General features: G+C 44.2%; 1 protein-coding gene across 1 annotated transcript in view; it reads right to left on the bottom strand.

Moving 5' to 3' along the window:
• LOC111972507 (visinin-like protein 1) overlaps positions 1-21,332 on the bottom strand; it is a 44,869-nt gene extending 23,537 nt beyond the window's left edge. The window contains exons 1-2 of the mRNA XM_023999505.3: positions 21,068-21,332; positions 14,711-14,877 (exon numbers count right to left, since the gene is read on the bottom strand). Coding sequence (XP_023855273.1) covers positions 14,711-14,872 — 162 coding nt within the window. The 5' untranslated portion in view covers positions 14,873-14,877; positions 21,068-21,332. The remainder of the gene's footprint in view (positions 1-14,710; positions 14,878-21,067) is intronic.
• Positions 21,333-22,554: the final 1,222 nt, after the last annotated feature.

The following is a 22,554-nucleotide window of genomic DNA, read 5'->3' as shown; positions in this document are numbered from 1 at the left end:
TGGGAACCTGTCAATCTAAGAACTCAGGAAACCGTATTCAGTCCTCTGTATATTTGCAAAAACCCAAAGGTTTCATGTACCAATATTAGTTCTGGCTTTTCTGATGTATCAAATACTTATGTCATGCAATAAAATGCAAATTAATTCTTAAACTATACAATGTGATTTTGTGGATTTTTGTTTTAGATTCCGTCTCTCACAGTTGAAGCTGTACCTATTATAAAATGACAGACCTCTACATGCTTTGTAAGTAGGAAAACCTGCAAAATCGGCAGTGTATCAAATACTTGTTCTCCCCACTGTGATATGCAGTAACATGCTAACAGCTCCTCTTCCCTGCCAACAGCCTATATAGCCAGTAACATGCTAACAGCTCCCTCTCCCTGCTAACAGCCATATGCAGTAACAGGCTAAAACAGCTCCCTGCAAACAGCTATATGCAGTAACAGGCTAACAGCTCCTCTCCCTGCCAACAGCTATATGCAGTAACATGCTAACAGCCTTCCTCTCCAAGCTAACAGCATATGTGTAGTAACATGCTAACAGCTCCCTCTCCCGCCAACAGCCATATTGCAGTAACATGCTAACAGCTTCCTCCCTGCTAACGAGCCATAATGTGTAACATGCTAACAGCTCCCTCTCCCGCCAACAGGCCAATGCGTAACAGGCTAAAGCCTCCTCTCCCGCCAACAGCCATATGCCAGTAACAGGCTAACAGCTTCCTCTCCCTGCTAACAGCCATATGTAGTAACATGCTAACAGCTCCCTCTCCGCCAACAGCCATATGCAGTTAACATGCTAACATCTTCCTCTCCCTGCCAACAGCCATATGTAGTAACATGCTAACAGCTCCCTCTCCCTGCAACAGCCATATGCAGTAACATGCTAACATCTCTCTCCCTGCGCAACAGCCAAATGCAGTAACATGCTGACAGCTCCCTGCCAACAGCTATATGAGTAACAGGCTAACAGCTCCTCTTCCCTGCCAACAGCCATATGCAGTAACATGCTAACGGCTCCTTCTCCCTGCCAGACCAAATGCAGTAACAGCTTAACAGCTCCCTCTCCCTGCCAACAACCAAATGCAGTAAAAGGCTAACAGCTCCCTCTCCCTGCAACAGCTCATTATGCAGTAAAGTGGCTAACAGCTCCCTCTCCCTGATGCACAGCCATATGCAGTACCTTGCTGACAGTCCCTCTCCCTGCCAACAGCCTATATGCGAGTAACATGCTAACAGCTCCCTCTCCCTCCAACAACCCAATGCAGTAACATGCTGACAGCTCCCTCTCCCTGCCAACAGTTATTTGTTTGTAACATGCTAACAGTCCCTCTCCCTGCCAACACACTTAGTAATTGCAGCTCCCCCCAACAGCCAATGCAGTAACATGCTTACAGCTTCACAGTTCTCCTCCTCTCACCTGCCACAGCCATATGCAGTAACAATGCTAACACATCTCTCTCCCTGCCAACAGCCATATGTATTACTATCTTTCCCGCCAACAGGCTATTGGTAACATGCTAACCATCTCCTCTCGCCACAACGCATAATGCAGTAAACATGCTGACGAGCTCCCTGCCAACAGCCATATGCCAGTAACAGGCTAACAGCTCCTCTGCCAACAGCCATATGAGTAGGCTAACGATAAACCAGTGCTAACAGCTCCCTCTCCCTGCCAACGCTATATGCAGTAACATGCTAACAGCTTCCTCTCCAGGCAAACAGCCATATGTAGTAACATGCTAACAGCTCCCTCTCCCGCCAACAGCCATATTCGCAGTAACATGCTAACAGCTTCCTCTCCCTGCTAACAGCCATATTTTACATGCTAATCAGCTCCTCTCCCCCTGCCAACAGCCATATGCAGAACAGGCTAACAGCTCCCTCTCCCTTGCCAACAGCCATATGCAGTTAACAGGGCTAACAGTTTCCTGCTCCCTGCTAACAGCCATATTGTCAGTACAGCTTCCTCTCCCTGCCAAAAAACAAAACAGCCATATGCAGTAACAGTGCTAAACATTTCCTCTCCCTGCCAACAGCCATATGTAGTAACATGCTAACAGCTCCCTCTCCCCGCAACAGCCATATGCAGTAACATGGCTAACATCTCCTCTCCCTGCCAACAGACCAAATGCAGTAACATTGCTGACAGCTCCGTACCATATGCAGCGGCTACAGCTTCCAACAGCTATATGCAGTAACAGGCTAACAGCTCCTCTCCCTTCCCTGGTATGTGCAGTAACATGCTTAACAGCTTCCTCTCCAGCTAACAGCCATCATGTAGTAACATGCTAACAGCTCCCTCTCCCTGCCAACAGCCATATGCAGTAATCAGTACAGCTTCCTCTCCTGCTAACAGCCATATGTAGTAACAATGCTAACAGCTCCCTCTCCCCGCCAACAGCCATATGCAAACATGCTAGTCTTCTCCCGCGCAACAGTGTCAGTAACCAGCTAACGCTCCTCTGCACGCCATGCAATCACAGTGCCATATGTAGTAACATGCTAACAGCTCCCTTCCTGCAACAGCCATTATGCCAAGTAACATGTAACATCTTCCCTCTCCCTGCCAACAGCCAATATGTAGTATGACTGCTACAGCTCCCTCTCCCCGCCAACAGCCATTGCAGGACATGCTAACATCTTCCTCTCCCTGCCAACAGCCAATGCAGTAACATGCGACAGCTCCCTGCCAACAGCATATGCAGTAACAGGCTACAAGCTCCCTCTCCCTGCCAACAGCCATATGCAGTAACATGCTAACGGCTCCCGCTCCCTGCAGCAACCAATGCAAACAGGCTAACAGCTCCCTCTCCCTGCCAACAACCCATAATGCAGTAACAGACTAACAGTCCCTCTCCCTGCCAACAGCTATATGCAGTAACAGCTAACAGCTCCCTCTCCTGCCAACAGCCATATGCAGTAACATGCTAACAGCTCCTCTCCCTGCCAACAGCTATATGCAGTAACATGCTAACAGCTCCTCTCCCTGCCAACAAACCAAATGCAGTAACATGCTGACAGCTCCCTCTCCCTGCCAACAGCTATATGCAGTAACATGCTAACAGCTCCCTCTCCCTGCCACAACCAAATGCAGTAACATGCTGACAGCGCCCCGCCAACAGCCGATATGCAGTAACAGGCTAACAGCTCCCTCTCCCCGCCAACAGCATATGCAGTAACATGCTGACAGCTCCCCGCCAACAGCCATATGCAGTAACAGGCTAACAGCTCCCTCTCCCTGCCAACAACCAAATGCAGTAACATGCTGACAGCTCCCGCCAACAGCCATATGCAGTAACAGGCTAACAGCTCCCTCTCCCCGCCAACAGCCATATGCAGTAACAGGCTAACAGCTTCCTCTCCCTGCTAACAGCCATATGTAGTAACATGCTAACAGCTCCCTCTCCCTGCAACAGCCATATGCAGTAACAGCTAACATCTTGCCTCTCCCTGCCAACAGCCCATATGTAGTAACACATGCTAACAGCTCCCTCTCCCCGCCAACAGCCATTATGCAGTAACATGCTAACATCTTCCTCTCCCTTGCCAACAGCAGCCAAAATGCAGTAACATGCTGACAGTCCCTGCCAACAAGCCATATGCAGTAACAGGCTAACAGCTCCCTCTCCCTGCCAACAGCCATAGCCAGTAACATGCTAACGCTCCCTCTCCTGCCAGCCAACAAATTGCACGTAAAACAGGCTTAACAGCTCCCTCTCCCTTGCCAACAACCAAAATGCCAGTAACATGCTGACAGCTCCCTTCTCCCGCCAACAGCTATTTGTCGAGTAACATGCTAACATCTTCCTCTCCCTGCCAACAGCTATATGCAGTAACATGCTAACAGCTCCCTCCCCCGCCAACAGCTATATTCAGTAACATGCTGACAGCTCCCTCTCCCTGCCAACACCAACATGCAAGTAACATGCTGACAGCTCCCTGCCAACAGCTATATGCAGTAACAGGGCTAACAGCTCCCTCTCCCTTGCCAACAGCCATATGCAGTAACATGCTAACGGTCCCTCTCCCTGCCAGCAACCAAATGCAGTAACAGGCTAACAGCTCCCTCTCCCGGCCAACAACCAAATGCAGTAACATGCTGGACAGCTCCCTCTCCCTGCAACAGCTATATGCAGTAACAGGCTAACAGCTCCCTCTCCCTGCCATACAGCTAGAGAGGAGAGAGAGCGGAGAGAGAGAGAGAGGAGAGCTAAGCTCGGGCAGCATAGCCAGCCAGCACCCTTCGGGACCCCAGTCTCAGTTATAAAACTCACGCACACAACCACACACACACAACCACACAACCACACACACACCCACACAACCACACACACACACACACACAATCACACACACATACACACACACAAGGAGAGAGAGAGAGAGCGATGAGGCTACAGGGAAAGAGTTCATAGCAGTGCACCCACTCCCCAGTATCCACCATAATGGAAACATGAGAAAATACCAAGCTAATTAAGCCAGATTATAGAAAAAACTGTACACTACAGATATCCTCTAAAACAGCAGGGAGGATGGAAAGATAAGGTTGGAATTCTAACCACATTATGGTGTCAACAAACTGACTATCCCAAATGGCACGCTACTCCCCATATAGTTCACTCATTTTGACCAGAGAGCTGATCAATGGTAGTGCACTACAGTATTTAGTGAAGAGGGTTCAATTTGGATGCACTCTAAATGCAAGTATTATGCAAGTAACTTTTGTCCAAAGTCTCTTAGGATCATTCAGGTCTTGAAAAATGAGACGCTGATTGTGAAAGCCTTCACAGGGGAAGTCACTAAATGAAATAACACGGCGATGTCAGATTATTTTATCAGTAATATTGCTTCTCTCTGTATTAACCAGCTAGTAAGTGAAGGTGTTTGTTTGTTTCAGCATTATGAAACAAAAGTGTTCAGCATAGCCCATGGGAGTAGGGTGAAGTTGCCCCTAGACGCTGATCTTGGATCAGTTTGGCATTTTCCCCACTAATGGTTAAAGTTGGGGTTGATCCTAGATCAGTAACTAGGAGAAACTTCACCCTGGTCATCATCTCGGCACGATACTGTCAGTGTGTTAATCAGCCAGCAGAGGGGGGCAGTGAGAGAGGAAGCAGAGGAAGGAGGGCCATCCAAAATGCCAGCATCCCTCCCTCTAACTCAGCTTTTAGTGGCTGKCAGGTAGACCCGGGGACAGCCATAGTTTCTTACCCTAACCCTTGAAGTGGCTACCAGATATCTTCTTCATTTGCACAAGGGGCGACATTTAAGGCTGAGGAGTGAGTTTTACAGCTCTCCATGTACATGTGAAGCATCTAGTCATAATTAAAATATATGCCATTTAGCAGTAGCTTTTATGTGCATACATTTTCTACATACGGTTGGTCCCGGGAATCGAACCCACTATACTGGCATTGCAAGAGCCATGCTCACAATATAGGCTTTACTTAACAAGCCACAAGTTAACAAGCTTCATGATGCATTATGTAACATAACATTGGATTTTTCTAACTAATGTCTCCTCACGTCTCCTACCATCGTTAAAATCACACCACATATATTTAATGACAGGGAACACTAATTAAGAGAGCATTCAATTGTTATGAAGTTAATTAAAAAGAGAGAGTTCAGTTCACACCATCAACCTATTTAGTGTAGCATCTAACTCTCTCTCCCTCTCTCACCCTTCCTCCACCCTCTCACATCCCCTCCCCTTCTCTCTCTCTCTCTCTCTCTCACCCCCCCATCTCTCTCTGTGTTTCTTTCTCTCTCTCCCACACCCTCTTTCCATTTCTATAGTCAGAGGAGCAGTGGATGGGTATGTTGCCCTTTCTCTAGTGATTGAATTAGATGTGCAGTTGGCCTGCGGGATAACAAGGCCTGGCTGGCACAACACAGCACAACCCCCCTCTACTCTACTGCTCCAGACCTGCACACACACACACACATACAGTATGCCCCCACACGCACAACACACATGCATACACACACACATTATTATATAAAGGCTTTTTAGCTTGTCTCAAGTGGCCATAGCTAAACAAACTCTGACAGACACTGGTTGAAAAAGTGAAAGACAATATATCATTGATGCCAAGTCCTAGATCATTAAAGCATATCACTACATTTTGATTGATTTGATTGAAGTGCCAGTACCCTCCCCTTCCCCAGCCCAGTACCCTCCCCTCCCCCAGCCCACGTACCCTCCCCTCGCCCAGCCCAGTACCCTGCCCTCCCCCAGCCAAGTACCCTCCCCTCCCACAGCCAAGTACCCTCCCCTCACCCAGCCCAGTACCCTCCCGCGCACAGCCCAGTACCCTCCCCTCCCCTAGACCAGTACCCTCCCCTCCCCTAGACCAGTACCCTCTCCTCCCCTAGCCCAGTACCCTCACCTCCCCTCACCCAGTGCCCTCCCCTCCATAGCCCAGTACCCTCAACCCCCCTCGCCCAGTACCTCACCTCCCTCGCCCAGTACCCTCCCCTCCCATAGCCAGTACCCTCGCCTCGCCCAGCCCATACTCTCCCTCCCCCCGCCCAGCCCAGTACCCTCCCCTCCCCTAGCCCAGTAACCTCCCCTCGCCCATCACAGTACCCCCCTCCCCTCGCCCAGCCCAGTCCCCTCCCCTATTCTCGCCCAGCCCAGTACCCTCCCCTCCCCGCGCACAGACCAGTACCTCCCCTCCCCGCACACAGACCAGTACCCTCCCACCCCCTAGCCCAGTACCTCCTCCCCGTGTACCTCCCCTAGCCCAGTAACCTCCCCTCGCCCAGCCCAGTACCCTCCCCTCCCCTCGCCCAGTACCTTCTCCTCCCCTCGCCCAGCCAGTACCCTCCCCTAGCCAGTACCCTCGCCCAGCCCAGTACCCTCCCCTCCCCTAGTACCCTCCCCTCGCCCAGCCCAGTACCCCCCCTAGCCCATACCCCTCTCTCGCCCAGCACAGTACCCTCCCTCCCCAATGTTGTGTCTCTGTTCATGCAGCACCTCACACTGAGAGTTCCACTGCTGTACAAAATACGAAGCAATGACTCCAGTTCAGACAGAATAAAGTGAAAAGTATAGAAGTCTTTTCAATTCTTCCTCTTTTGTGACAGTGATGGAGCATGGATTGTGAGCGCTTCAAATGACAGCCACTAATTTTAGACCACCGCCTCTACAGACATAGAGAGAGAGAGAGAGAGAGAGAGAGAGAGAGAGAGATGCACCCAGGCCCTGTAGACACGTCTCTCTACACACATCCACCCTTGCAGAGAGATCTAATGGCTTAAAGGCACAATCCCTCATTTGATTTTCAGGAAAGGCTTTACAAACAATGTAGGTAAAAAATGTATATTCTGGGTAATGATGGCAGTAAAAACTGTTGTACTAATCTCATCAGGCATTTCTAAGTTATTTTCCTCAAGAATCAATTGGTATAGGCTTCATCATTATTGAACAGCAGGTAATATTGCAGATTGCCACCTTTAAGCCAGTGTCTGCTCTCCAGACCTCTTACTAGTACCAGTGACAAAGACAGAGTGTAACATACAGCATCTGTCATGGTGGTTACTTCCTGTCTGTCAAACATCTGATCACATTATTACATCCCTCGTCATATTATGGATTGTTGCTGCTCTCGTCTCTGTCCGTCACTGACCATAGGACTGTTTCCATTTGTGGAATAAAAGCGTCCGACAAGGTCATTAATTACAAACTTATGATAGTAATGCTGGGACTGTCTGGGAGAGGGTGGGTCACCACACACACACACACACCAACACACACACACACACACACAACAACACACACACACACACACACACACAACACACACACACACACACACACACACACACACACACACAGAAACACACCACACATAGACACACATCAAACGCCCTGCAGGTATTGAAGTGAGAATCGCCAAACCAGAATCTATCTATCCAGCCCATCAATCCAGGTCAGGGCACTGCGCTGTGTGTCCTGGTGTGGTGCAGTGTTAGGATGAGTTTTCCATCAGTGTGGTGTGTGTGGGGGGGGATTCGATCTGTGTGATTGCCTGCTGTGTAGAGAGCGATTAAGTTCCTGCATGGTGCTGTATGGGGTGTTGGTGTGTCACTATAAAGTCTTCTGCATGGTCTGCGTATGGGGTGTTGGTGATGTCACTATAAAGTCTTCTGCATGGTGCTGTATGGGGTGTTGGTGATGTCACTATAAAGTCTTCTGCATGGTGCTGTATGGGGTGTGGTGATGTCACTATAAAGGCTTCTGCATGGTGCTGTATGGGTGTTGGTGATGTCACTATAAAGTCTTCTGCATGGTGCTGTATGGGTGGTTGGTGATGTCACTATAAAGGCTTCTGCATGGTGCTGTATGGGGTGTTGGTGATGTCACTATAAAAGTCTTCTGCATGGTGCTATATGGGGTGTTTGTTGATGTCACTATAAAGGCTTCTGCATGGTGCTGTATGGGGTGTTGGTGATGTCACTATAAAGTCTTCTGCATGGTGCTGTATGGTGTTGTGATGTCACTATAAAGGCTTCTGCATGGTGCTGTATGGGTGTTGGTGATGTCACTATAAAGTCTTCTGCATGGTGCTGTACAACCCCGTGCATATGCTCCCTCAGGCCAATTACAGTCTGATAGCTGTATTCAGCAGAACCATACATTAAGTCCATTACTCTGCAACTTATCACTGATGACACAGTAACATCTATATCATCACAACAAGACCAAACACACACTGGCAGCCCAGTCATTACCTGACACTACTGTCATCACCATGACCCTAGGCTCTCTCTCTGTGTGTTGTGTGTTGTGTGTGTGTGTGTGTGTGTGTGTGTGTTGTGTGTGTGTGTGTGTGTGTGTGTGTCGTGTGTGTGTGTGATGTGTGTGTGTGTGTGTGTGTGTGTGTGTGTGTGTGTGTGTGTGTGTGTGTGCTGTGTGTGTGTGTGTGTGCGTGTGTGTGTGTGGAATGCCACACCATCTACTTAAAACTCAAAAGTAAAATGTCACTGAAAATGTAGTTGTACAGTATCTTCTGTACACTGGGATTACATACTACTCATCTCCTTCAAGACTGAAATTCAGCTCAGAGCAACGTGTTTTCACCCGTGTTTTGATGGAAGCCAATGACGTAATAATCACCAACCATGTGTGTGTGTGCGTGCGTGCGTGTGGAATGCCACACCATCTACTTAAAACTCAAAAGTAAAATGTCACTGAAAATGTAGTTGTACAGTATCTTCTGTACACTGGGATTACATACTACTCATCTCCTTCAAGACTGAAATTCAGCTCAGAGCAACGTGTTTTCACCCGTGTTTTGATGGAAGCCAATGACGTAATAATCACCAACCATAATGACCTTTTTTAATGATACTACCACTGACATTTTGTCTGCTGTTAAACCACTAGTCCAACATTCTAAATTGTACACTTTCTTACTTCAATGTATCCCATTCCAAACCCAGTCCAGACACCCCCTGCCGTCAACACTCATTAGCTTAAGTTGAAAACAAACATGCTAGCAGTTCATTGTGCTCACAATAGCGCAACTCAATCTATACAGCTGATCGATTTCTGAGTTCAGTCTAGAAAACTATAATTGGAATTCATTGGTACGGAGCTACACACGTAGAATAGAAATAGAATCTACCACCACAGAGGGGGAAAAAAGCCCCAAAGCCCTCAACATGCACTGATATTGTGCTCACTCAAAAAGCGTTCACTCCCTTGACGCAGACAAAATTATTACCACTACAAACGCAGTTGAAATGAAAAGGAAGAGACTGAAAATAAAGATTTAACCCTGTTTAAACCTAGCCTATTTGAGCACACTGGGACTCAATAGACATATAATAAGTCAGTATTTAGCAGTGACAGAAATGGCATCTGGACAGTTGGCTCAGGTGGATGGAATGTGAACGAATCAAAGGCATGATGTCACGGCCGACTGCCCCGATCTCCCTTCTATCAATGTTTGTACCATGTTCCTTAATTCCATTCTTTACTTTTAGGTTGGGTATTGCGTGTATTTTTGTCAATTTTTTGAAATTACTGCACTGTACAAGCATTTCACTACACTAGAGGTCGACCGATTAATCATGGCCGATTAATTAGGTCCGATTTCAAGTTTTCATAACAATCGGCATTTTTGGACGCAGATTATGGCCGATTACATTGCACTCCACAAGGAGACTGCATGGCAGGCTAACCACCTGTTACGCGAGTGCAGCAAGGAGCCAAGGTAAGCTGCTAGCTAGCATTAAACTTATCTTATAAAAAACAATAATAACATAATCACTAGTTAACTACACATGGTTGATGATATTACTAGTTTAAACTAGCTTGTCCTGCGTTGCAAATAATCAATGCGGTGGCTGTTAATTTATCATCGAATCACAGCCTACTTCGCCAAACGGGTGATGATTTAACAAAAACGCATTTGCGAAAAAGCACTGTCGTTGCACCAATGTACCTAACCATAAACATCCATGCCTTTTTTTAAATCAATACACAAATATATATTTTTAAACCTGCATATTTAGTTAAAAGACATTCATGTTAGCAGGCAATATTAACTAGGGAAATTGTGTCACTTCTCTTGAGTTCTGTGCAAGCAGAGTCAGGCTATATGCAGCAGTTTGGGCCGCCTGGCTCGTTGCGAACTGTGTGAAGACCATTTCTTCCTAACAAAGRCCGTAATTAATTTGCCAGAATTTTACATAATTATGACATAACATTGAAGGTTGTGCAATGTAACAGCAATATTTAGACTTATGGATGCCACCTGTTCGATAAAATACGTAACGGTTCCGTATTTCACTGAAAGAATAAACGTTTTGTTTTTGAAATTATAGTTCCCGGATTTGACCATATTAATGACCTAAGGCTCGTATTTCTGTGTGTTTATTATATTAGAATTAAGTCTATGATTTGATATTTGATAGAGCAGTCTGACTGAGCGGTGGTAGGCAGCAGCAGGCTCATAAGCATTCATTCAAACAGCACTTTTCTGCGTTTGCAAGCAGCTCTTCGCAATGCTTGAAGCACAGCGATGTTTATGACTTCAAGCCTATCAACTCCCGAGATTAGGCTGGCAATACTATAGTGCCTATAAGAATGTCCAATAGTCAAAGGTATATGAAATACAAATGGTATAGAGAGAAATAGTCCTATAATTCCTATAATAACTACAACCTAAAACTTCTTAACTGGGAATATTGAAGACTCATGTTAAAAGGAACCACCAGCTTTCATATGTTCTCATGTTCTGAGCAAGGAACTTGAACATTAGCTTTTTTACATGGCAAATATTGCACTTTTACTTTCTTCTCCAACACTGTGTTTTTGCATTATTTAAACCAAACATCTTTCWTTATTTATTTGAGACTAAATAGATTTGTATTTATGTATTATATTAAGTTAAAATAAGTGTTCATATTTCATTCAGTATTGTTGTAATTGTCATTATTACAAATATATATATAAAAATCWGCCGATTAATCRGTTTCGGCTTTTTTGGTCCTCCAATAATCGGTATCGGTATCGGCGTTGAAAAATCATAATCGGTCGACCTCTACATTACACCGCAATACAATCTGCAAGTGACAATAAAATTAGATTAGATTTTGATTTGATCACCCCCTCACTCACAGTCACTGAAATTACCTAAGTCACACCGAACATACCTTCACACACACACAAACACACACACGCACATCATTGGGACACACACACACGTGAGGGAGCATGCACACACACACACATGAGTGCACACACACACACCCATTGGGACACACACAAGTGAACGCGGGGACACACACACACACCATTCCTTTTCAGAAGAACAGTCTGTCCAGCTAATGTGAGGTAATCAATGTTCTCACTATCAGAGCCTTTGGATTTAAATAAAACCCTTTCACTGATATCCTGTTGCCTGGAAACACAATATGACGCTGCGAAAGGTTAACTCGCCAGCAGCCATCAGCCTCTGAGACCTCTTTGGAACACCACTCTGTACGGTACATCAGTTTCATCCACAGTGCACTCAATGCATTGGTTGTCAATTATAGTAAGACGGTCTCCAGCGTGTAGATGTTCATACACGCTGTCAGCCTGTCACAAAGAACCCCAATTGGGGCTACGAGGGTGTACATGTAGGCCTACACCACAGATATTTGGTTATGTGTCTTTGTCTTGTGGCGTTTTCTAAAGCCTCTTAGCTAATGCAGACTAGGTGTGCGTCCCAAAATGGCACCCTATTCCCTCTTGARTGCACAACGTTTGACTTTGACCGATAGGGAATTAGGTGCATTGATATTTCTAGCCATGCCTTTAGATACTCTCTAACATGGTTTTACATCTTTCAWTATGGGGCATTTCCTGAGAGGACCGACCAGAGTTAGGATGTCAGTAGCTATACAGTGCCTTCAAAAAGTATTCATACCCTTTGACTTATTCCAAATTTGCTTTTGTTACTGTAAGGTATGCGCCCCTTTATTATGGAGAACAGACACACGGCACTAAGAACAATAAACAAATATGGGTTGACATAACCCGGCGCAAACTGGGTGTGGAGGGGGTGAGTAGTGGAGACCCCTGTTGTGCTGGTGGGGGCGCTGGAGGGRCTCCCTGTCTCTCCCAGCGGTCCATCGTCTGGACGACGCGGTCAATGGCGGCGCCGAGATGGTGAATCAACGCCGTGTGCTCCCGGACGCGCTCCTCGACTCCGCTACCAGAGGTACCTGCTCCTGCTGACTCCATACTCGGGTGTGGAATTCTGTAAGGTATGCGTAGCTGGCTGCAGGGAAGTCAGGCGCAGGAGAGCAGAATTGGGTAGCCAAACGGAGCCCCTTTATTACGGCGAACAGACACACGGCACTAAGAACAATAAACAAATACGGGTTGACATAACCCGGCGCAAACCAGTCTGACGTGCACATACACGTAACAACAAACAATTCCACACACAGACATGGGGGGAACAGAGGGTTAAATACACGTAAAATAATGAGGGAATGTAAACCAGGTGTGCGGGATAACAAGACAAAACAAATGGAAAATGAAAAGTGGATTGGCGATGGCTAGAAGACCGGTGACGTCGTCCGCCGAACGCCGCCCGAACAAGGAGAGGAACCGACTTCAGCGGAAGTCGTGACAGTTACAGCCTGAATTCAAAATTGATTCAATAGAATTTYTCTCTCACCCATCTACACACAACACACCATAATGTGTATTAAGGCACTGCATCTAAGTGCTAGAGGCGTCACTACCTACCCTGGTTCGATTCCAGGCTGTATCACAACCGGCCATGATTGGGAGTCCCATAGGGCGGCGCACAATTGGCCCAGCGTCGTCCGGGTTAGGGTTTGACCGGGGTAGGCCGTCATTGTAAATAACAATTTGCCTAGTTAAATAAAGGTTAAATAAAAATAAATACAAATTATGTGACTTGTTAAGCACATTTTTTATCCTATTTAGGCTTGCAATAACATAGGGGTTGAATACTTATTGACTCAAGACATGTCAGCTTTTAATTTTTCATGAATTTGTACAAATTTCTAACMACATAATTCCACTTTGACATTACGGAGTAATGTGTGTAGACCAGTGACACAAATCTCAGGCTGTAAAACAACAAAATGTGGAAAAAGTCAAGGGGTGTGAATACTTTCTGAAGGCACTGTCATCCACTAACAACAAATCTACACTCCAGGACRCATGATACTTCACTAATGGTCAATATTCATACATGGCTGTAGCTATAAGATCTTAACAATCTTATTTCAATTCTTTAAATAGAAGATTATAAAGATTACATTTACCTATATAAAATTAACTGAAAGTTTCATTAAACCTATCTGTATTTAGKACTAGAAAATATATAATTCTTCTCACCTTATGGCCTGTGAATAATAATTTCTCCCCGAGCCCCTCTAAAGATGAGGAGATAAATATTAAAGGAGATTATAATCAAAGTGCTCTTGAGTTGTTCTTGAGTTGCTTCACCGTCGATTAGTTTCCTGCCCGGATACAGGAGGGAAAGAATAACATAATGGATACAGCTGAGGGAACGAATAAGACAGGAGGGTGATATCACATACTGTAATGTACTCGTTACTAATTACAGTACTGTTATTGAGCTTGCCATAGGATCAAGTTGTTTTGATTGCYTTGCCACTGCGATGACATATGCTTCTGTTATACTTACAAAGCTCCAAAACCTCTGCATTTCTGCTAGTTCTCAACATTTCTGTAGAGTATTGAGTTGTATGGTTTTTGAACACATTCACTTGTGGAGAAATTGAAAGAATGTTGTACGACATCACTTCCTCAACTACCAAGCCTTGGGGGTCCTATATCTATCCTTGTGTATTTCAATCCACTGCTAAACCAATTGGCCTATCGCATCAATAAAGAGTGTACTATTCTTCTCCTCTCTACTCTTCTCTACTCTACTCTACTCTACTCTACTCTACTCTACTCTACTCTACTCTACTCTACTCTATGGAGATATTGCTGATAAAAGGGTCTGTGTCTGTGCAGATGTTGGCATGTCTGTGCAGATGTTGTCAAAGTGACAGGGTGCATCCAAAATGGCTCACTTATTCCCTATATAGTGCACTACTTCTGATGAGATCCTGATGGGCTCTGGCCAAAAGTAGGGCACTTTATAGGGAATAGGGTGCATTTAGATGTTGGCAGAGTGACAGTGTTCTGTAGCTACCTTCACATAGAGTTGTTGGAACTCGTCCAGATTGAGTCGTCCACTGGGGCAGTCTTTGAGGAAGCCTTTGTACCACTGTTTCAGCTCGTGCTCGTTAAATTCTGTGCTCTTTACCAGATCCTCCATCACCTCTGGGGTCAGCTTGCTGTTTTTCGCTCCCATTTTATCTGTAAAAGAATGGCAAGAGAATTATTTTAGAATGTCAGAGGAAGAAAAAGTAATGGAAAGTTATTCTTTGAGAATGTCTGTATGGAAAGAAAGAATGGTGCCTGATTACTTTGGAAAGTATGGAAAGAATGAATGGAACACATCATTTTTCTATCAGAACAGGTTAAATACCTGTGGCAGTCTGGACTAACATTGACAGAAATCTCTAAAAGGTATCAGCAAAGTCATTCATCAGGCTTGAATTGAAGAAAGGAGAATTTTCTAGCACGGGTAATTATATTCTAAACACCACCTCAACCCAGCTGTAGCTAAAAATGGCTGTAATGTATMAAAAATCACCTCAATCCAATGGATTATGTGATATTTAGGGCAAAGTAATAATGTTGAACACTAATGTTGTGGGATTTGTATCCATGTCTCTATTTGGCTGCACCAGGGATGAATAAACACAGATGATCTAAGAATATTCCTGGATAGCTTCGATGATTGTCTTATGTTTTAACCCAAGACGTTTGATACATTGATAGATCTTACATAGACTAGGGAGTAGCCTACCTCTCCTTAGCTGGCTGCTACACCAACGCTTCTGTATAATTAAAACAAAAATAAAGCCATGGTTGTCTGGAAATAAAGGTATATGCCATCACTTCTGCTCCGCCTAAGTATCTACAATCACTCAACAACAAACATGCACCAGGTCAGACCACTGGAGATTGAACTAGCAAACGAGTGTATCCAACAGCAATTCCTTGAGATGTTTAGGCTGTGTCCCGAGTTGTTTGTTTTTTGTGATCTGATGCCATAATTGTGACTTTGTGTCTAATTCCCTTTCGGCCCACTTTGCTTAGCCTTAGCCCAATCTCCTTTGCTTAGCCTTAGCCCGATCTCCCTTGCTTAGCCCTATCTCCTTTGCTTAGCCCTATGTCCTTGCTTAGCCTTAGCCCTATCTCTCCTTGCTTAGCCTTAGCCCTATCTCCTTTTCTTAGCCTTAGCCCGATCTCCTTGCTTAGCCCTATCTCCTTTGCTTAGCCCAATCTCCTTTGCTTAGCCTTAGCCCGATCTCCTTTGCTTAGCCCTATCTCATTTTCTTAGCCTTAGCCTATCTCCTTTGCTTAGCCTTAGCCCTATCTCCTTTGCTTAGCCTTAGCCCTATCTCCACAGCCTGCAGCTGTTTGCACCCCAGCCTCTGTATCCAGCCCAGCTCACACTGCTTCACACACACTAACACACACACACACACACACACACACACACACACACACACACACACACACACACACACACACCCACACACACACACACACACAACACACTACCCACCACAACACACCCACACACCACACACACCACACACACACCACACACACACACACACACACACACACACACACACACACACACACACACACACACACACACTGCTTCTAATTCAGCCAGATTAGTTCATTAAGCACCCTGTCATTAGCATAATGAGCATGCCAACAGATCCAATGCTACAATGTGACTTTTACCATTTAGAAAATCTGGCCCCTTTCACTAGTCACCAATGCTCTCACTGAATCACAAAAGGTCCCGAGCGGAGAAAGCAGATCTGAAATCTGGAGATTTTATTGTCAATGTGTAATGGTTGTGTAATTCTTAGTACTCTAGATTCATGTAAAAGGGGGAAAGAGCTCAAATTCATTCTGCTCGTATTAAACAAAGAGATTATATGATACCATCGGAAAGGCCATATCAATTAATTAGGTGCATCCTGTAGCAAACAAACGACTAGCACTTTAAAGGGTCAATTCTATTATTTCTGATTGAATTATCACAGATATGACGAAGAGTATTCTCTAGAAGATAATACATTGCAGATGATGATTTAATTACATGCAGCATTTTAACTTTGTCTATGCTAAGGGGAAAACAACCACAGAAAAAATGATTATTCATCCAACACCGAACGCTTAATAACAGAGTTCAGAACGAAAAATCATTTAATTGAATTTCATGGTTTAGAGGTAAAACCCAATGCATGACAAGCGAGACAATCACAATCACATTGCCATCAACAAAAACAAWGATAGAGATTGCGAGCTAGCCACAGAACAAAACTGAATAACAACGGTGTGACATCACCAATAGAATACCTAGCCTAGTGCAAGGCGAGGCCTCAGATTGCCTGATACATTAACTGGACGTCAGCCTCTCTGATCTATGGAGTGCAGTAGATAGATGCTCTTTGTCCTTGGAGATTACCTCAGCGTACAATGGCCTATTCCCCTGAGACGTAGAGGGTACACTCACTATCACCTGCGCCTTGGCTCGCACTGACGAGCGGGGCAAAACAACCCTGATGTCAAGTCTCATACACTTTCATTGTAGTGAGTGAGGTAGCTATGATACAAATACTCTGTCCCATGTCCCATACTCTTTCATTGTACTGAGGAAGCAGCATGAGCCAGAACGAGAGAGTTAATTACACTGAACAAAAATATAATCGCAACATGTAAAAAGTTGGTCCCATGTTTCATGAGCTGAAATGAAAGATCCCAGAAATGTTCCCTAAGCACAAAAAGCTAACACTAGATACTAACTGGTTTTCTGATCCACGCCCCTACCTTTTTTTAAGATATCTGTGACTAACAGATGCATAACTGTATTCCAGTCATGTAAAATCCATAGATTAGGGCCTAATGAATTTATTTAATATTGACTGATTTCCTTGTATCAACTGTAACTAATWAAAATATTTTTAATTGTTGCATGTTGCGTTTATATTTTTGTTCAGTGTATATAATGTGAATTAATTACTGYAATATATTCTATTTAATGCTGACCCAAGTGACAAGGCTTCAGTGAAAGCCAAGGTAGCGATTGTTAGGCTACATCAAAGACCATCACCAGGCCCCTTGCCATTTTTATGTCATGGACACATTTGCAGTTCTGACAAGCACATACTGATTGCCTTCCCCAAAAACAACTCTATCATGTTCTTCTTGTGGTTCTTAGAATAACTGAAGAAGACATTCTACTTACTCTATTTCTGGAACTTTCATGTCATGAAATGAGATTGTACTCTAATGACAAATCATCAAAATGAACAGATATCAACTCTAAGCACACCTTCTGAGTACCCAAAGTAGTGGACGTAGTTTGGAGAACTGTGTTCTCGTGATGAGTAACCATGTCTATGCTTTAGCTCAGTGGGCTATCAATCTGGCCATGGTATAGGCCTAGTAAAGGCTGGGGGGGATAGTTCTCATTTCCATCCAGCCATTACTATCTCCATGCCTCTAATGTCAATTACCTCTGGATCCTTATTAACTAGGGCACAAGAGGACTGAACACACACACAGGACCATGCTATGAACACACACACACACACACACCAACACACACCACACACACACACACACACACACACACCACACACACACACACACACACACACCACACACACACACACACACACACACACACACACACACACACACACACACACACACACACACGACATGCCTATGAACAACACAGACCATGCTATGAAACACACACAGGACCACACTATGAACAACACACCACACACACACACACACACACCACACACACACACACACACACACACACACACACACACACACACACACACACACACACACCACACACACACACAGCACACACACACACACACACACACACACACACACACACACACACACACACACACAGAGGACCATGTTATGAACATGCAAAGGTAGTAGCCTAGCAGTGTAAGAAAACATAAGATGATCATTCTCCTGACCCAGCATTGCAGCAACCAGTGAACATATTGACAGTGATAGTCAAAGCACATCTCCAAAATAAGCTGTGTTGTTGTTAGCATAGTTACCCATAAGACAAACATCCAGGGATAGATGGTGCTGTATTCTCGAAGCAAGCAGTAGCCTATGTTCTGAGACATATAAACTGGTGACATTTTCCTTGTCACAATACGTGCTGTCACTCTCAATGAAGTATGGGCCTCAAGACAGCAGCAGCAGCACCAGACAGATCAGTCCCATGTGAGCAATGATGAGCATGTATAATCCACTACCGGGCTACTCCACTCAGAGGTGTGACACTTTAAAAGGTCTTCCATTCACACAATGGCGGAGGAGCAGAGTACAGACTGCTCCAAGAGGTGCACCTGTATGCCCCAGTCTCATGTTTTGCATTGCACTCGAACACAGCACCGTTGTCAAGAGACTTAGGCGGCGGAGTAGGCTTTACGCTGATGAGGAAAATGTCTCTATTGCTTCCCTACAGGTGCATTTCAGAGCAGCAGCATCATCAGACAATGAGTGAATGGGTGTTAAATGCAATGTAAAGGTGAATGGAGGGAGGAGTAAAAGAGATGGGGCGGCAGGTAGCCTAGTGGTTAAGATCGTTGAGCCAGTAACCGAAAGGTTGCTAGTTTGAATCCCCGACTAGGTGAAAAATCTGTCGATGTGCCCTGGAGCTCCTGTAAATCTGCTAAATGACTCAAATTTAAATGTAATGATGTGAAGGAGAAGAGATTATGTGAAGAATAAAAAATGGAAATTGCAAGTCAGTTAAGAACAAATTCTTATTTACAATGACGGCCTACCAAGGAACAGTGGGTTAACTGCCTTGTTCAGGGGCAGAACGACAGATTTGTACCTTGTCAGGGATGGGATCCAGTAACCTTTCGGTTACTGGCCCAAAGCTCAACAGCTAGGCTACCTGCCAAATGTTTTTACTTGACAATGACTAATTCCCTGAAATCATAGTCTGAATCTACTGCTGCAGTCGTGTTAGTGGTGACAAAAGACCCAGATAGTGCCACTCGGTTACAAAGAAGTAAGTCTGCAGTGCATTGCAGAGGGCAGCATGTTGTCATCCGCTCAGTACACTGAGACAGGGCCAAATAGATAGTACATGTTTCTAAGGATCTTAGGGCAGCCTCTTAGTACATTTTAGTAATTTAGCAGACGCTCTTATCCAGAGAGACTTACAGGAGCAATGATGGTTAAGTGCCTTGCTCAAGGGCACATTGGCAGATTTCCTACCTAGTCAACTCAGGGATTCAAACCAGCAACCTTTTGGTTACTGGCTAAACTCCACTAACCAAAGTATAGCCATCAGCTGATTCTCTAATATGAACTAATAGTCCTCCTCTCTCTGTATACTGACCAGCCACATAATGTAACAGCATGTTCCTTTTCCATCATTTTCCAATAGAGAATGACCTTGAGAGTCAAAATCCAGTGAAGTACAACACCCACACATACATTAACACATGCTCAGATCTATACATTCAAGCACTATCGATGACATGTTTCATATGCACTGCAAATCTTGCAATCATGATTTCTTAGCACTACCACAAAAAAGAGCATGGTTTTAAGAAAATATATCAGTCTAAGATGAAAGAACATATGATATAAAACAAATCTACATTTAAAAGTCAGTTTTCAATTTTGGGATTATTTCTATCATAATTTCACCATGCCACGCATGCATTTGTTTCTAAACTAGCATCGCCCGGCAAATCAAATGGTTCCATCCTTGCAGCCCAGCCAGCGCGAGCCCAGCCAGGGTGAGCGCATACAAACGTGCCAGAAGCGAGGCAGCATCCCCTAAGCACTACATCAGAACCACAACAGAGGAAAGAAAGCTCAGAGGAAAATGCCACATTACAATTGCATTTTAAAATGTCATATATTGCATTTGGCAAATTAATGAAAACAACACCACACATTAACTGTATCTATTGACATGTAGCCTTTTTCTAGTTGTAGGCTACTCTTGATACTTTTGTTTTTGAAAAATCCACCAGTGAAGTAGGCTAAACCACTCCCGCCCCATTCAGTACCAGGCTATTTGTTTGGGAGATAAAGAGCCATAACTGACATTATTGTTTTCTGTATTCTCTTAATAAATAGCCTACAATATGAAATTATATGATTTGCAGTCCTGCTGTTGATCCATTATGATATAGCCTCTTAAGAAGATTGGGCCATGCTTCCCCAATGTAAAATACATCTAGCCTAACCTAATTATTTAATACAAGTGTATTAGTTTGTAGTATAATGTATCTAGCAATGACTTATAAAGATTATCTTTACAAATCATAATTGAATAGAGGGAAAGTTTCACTATGCATTTTACTGTAATCCACAATAAATAAAACATCTTTACCTTGCAAGAGTGCGAAGTTAACTGGTCTTTGCTCTCTTCTTCAGAATAGGTTATATGTGCGGACAGAGACTATTAGTCAAACGTCTTGTCGAGGCTTGTGGTGGGGTTTTCTTGGGAAGAAAYGAGCCTCGTCGAAAATCACTGATGCAGTTCCAAGGATTCTGCAAGTAGGACCGTCCACACACACACACACACGCTCGCTGAGGATACAATGAAGMGCAGCGTCAGACCGTGTGTATCACGACTCTCTCTCTCCCTGTCTCCCTCACACAGAGTGGTTGATGCCAGGCATGCAATGGACCACTGTTTTGGTGGGGTGTTTTTTGAGTTTGCGCATGAGGAARGGAATACGCCTTCTACTGCACCTATGCTATCTGTGAAGTAGAATTATTTTTATGTGGATTAAATGTGCAGTCTCATGAGGGTCATTGTCAACATATATAGCCTATGATAGGAATATAAATCGCAAAATATATTAAAATCAAAGTACATTCCCCAGATCCTGGTGGTAGGGGTAGGCCTACTACATGCTGTCAATCTGCTATTATGCCTATTGATTATATTCTGCCATTACTATCAAATCAGTCCTACTTTCAAAAGGAACAACAGCRTTTGAACAGTCAAAAAATAACGACTGATAATGTAACAAAGCATCTCTTTATGCTTTTATTTTTTTTAAAGGCTGCCACTACCAAAAGTTAGGCTGATTATCTATTCTTACAGCATATCTGGCGCCAAGGGTTTTACWTACCTTCATTGACTCACTCACGCACGCACTCGCTAGTAACATTTCGCGCCAAACAGCAAAACAGCTGGTGGTGGCAGCAGCATCAGCACAACACAGACCACAGCGTTCAGTTTCGCAAAAAAAATAATGGCTAAATAGCTAACGTTAGCTAGCTACTTTGTTTTGAATCTGTAAAAGGTTTCTCTGGTAAGTCATCAAATAAGTGTYGGGTTGTGAAAACGCTATTATTGTAGATAGCTACTTGTATTTTACAAACTATACACATTTACAATATTACGAGCTAGCTAGTTTGGTTGGTAGGGTAACTAAAGTTAGTTAGTTAGCAAGCTAGGCTTGCTAGCTATTATTTTCAAAAACTTGTCAGGGATGTCAATAATGACATTATTATCTGAATCCATCTAAAACGGCTCTTCATTTTGTATAAATTTAGATTTTGAACCAAAWCAAAGCGGGGCCTTTTGTTCAATAATAAAACGATGTGTTTGTGGTGGCAGCCTATTCATATGTTTTTTAATTAAATTCAGAAGGTACAGTCGTGGCTAAAAGTTTTGAGAATGACACAAATATAAATGTTCACAAAGTCTGCTGCCTCAGTTTGTATGATGGCAATTTGCATATACTCCAGAATATTATGAAGAGTGATAAGATGAATTGCAAAGTCCCTCTTTGCCATGCAAATGAACTGAATCCCCCAAAAACATTTCCACTGCATTTCAGCCCTGCCACAAAAGGACCAGCT

The sequence above is a fragment of the Salvelinus sp. IW2-2015 genome, linkage group LG14 (assembly GCF_002910315.2).
Source record: "Salvelinus sp. IW2-2015 linkage group LG14, ASM291031v2, whole genome shotgun sequence".
Taxonomy (NCBI): domain Eukaryota; kingdom Metazoa; phylum Chordata; class Actinopteri; order Salmoniformes; family Salmonidae; genus Salvelinus; species Salvelinus sp. IW2-2015.
The sequence above is the reverse complement of the archived record's forward strand: the minus strand, read 5'-3'. Positions and strand labels throughout refer to the sequence as shown.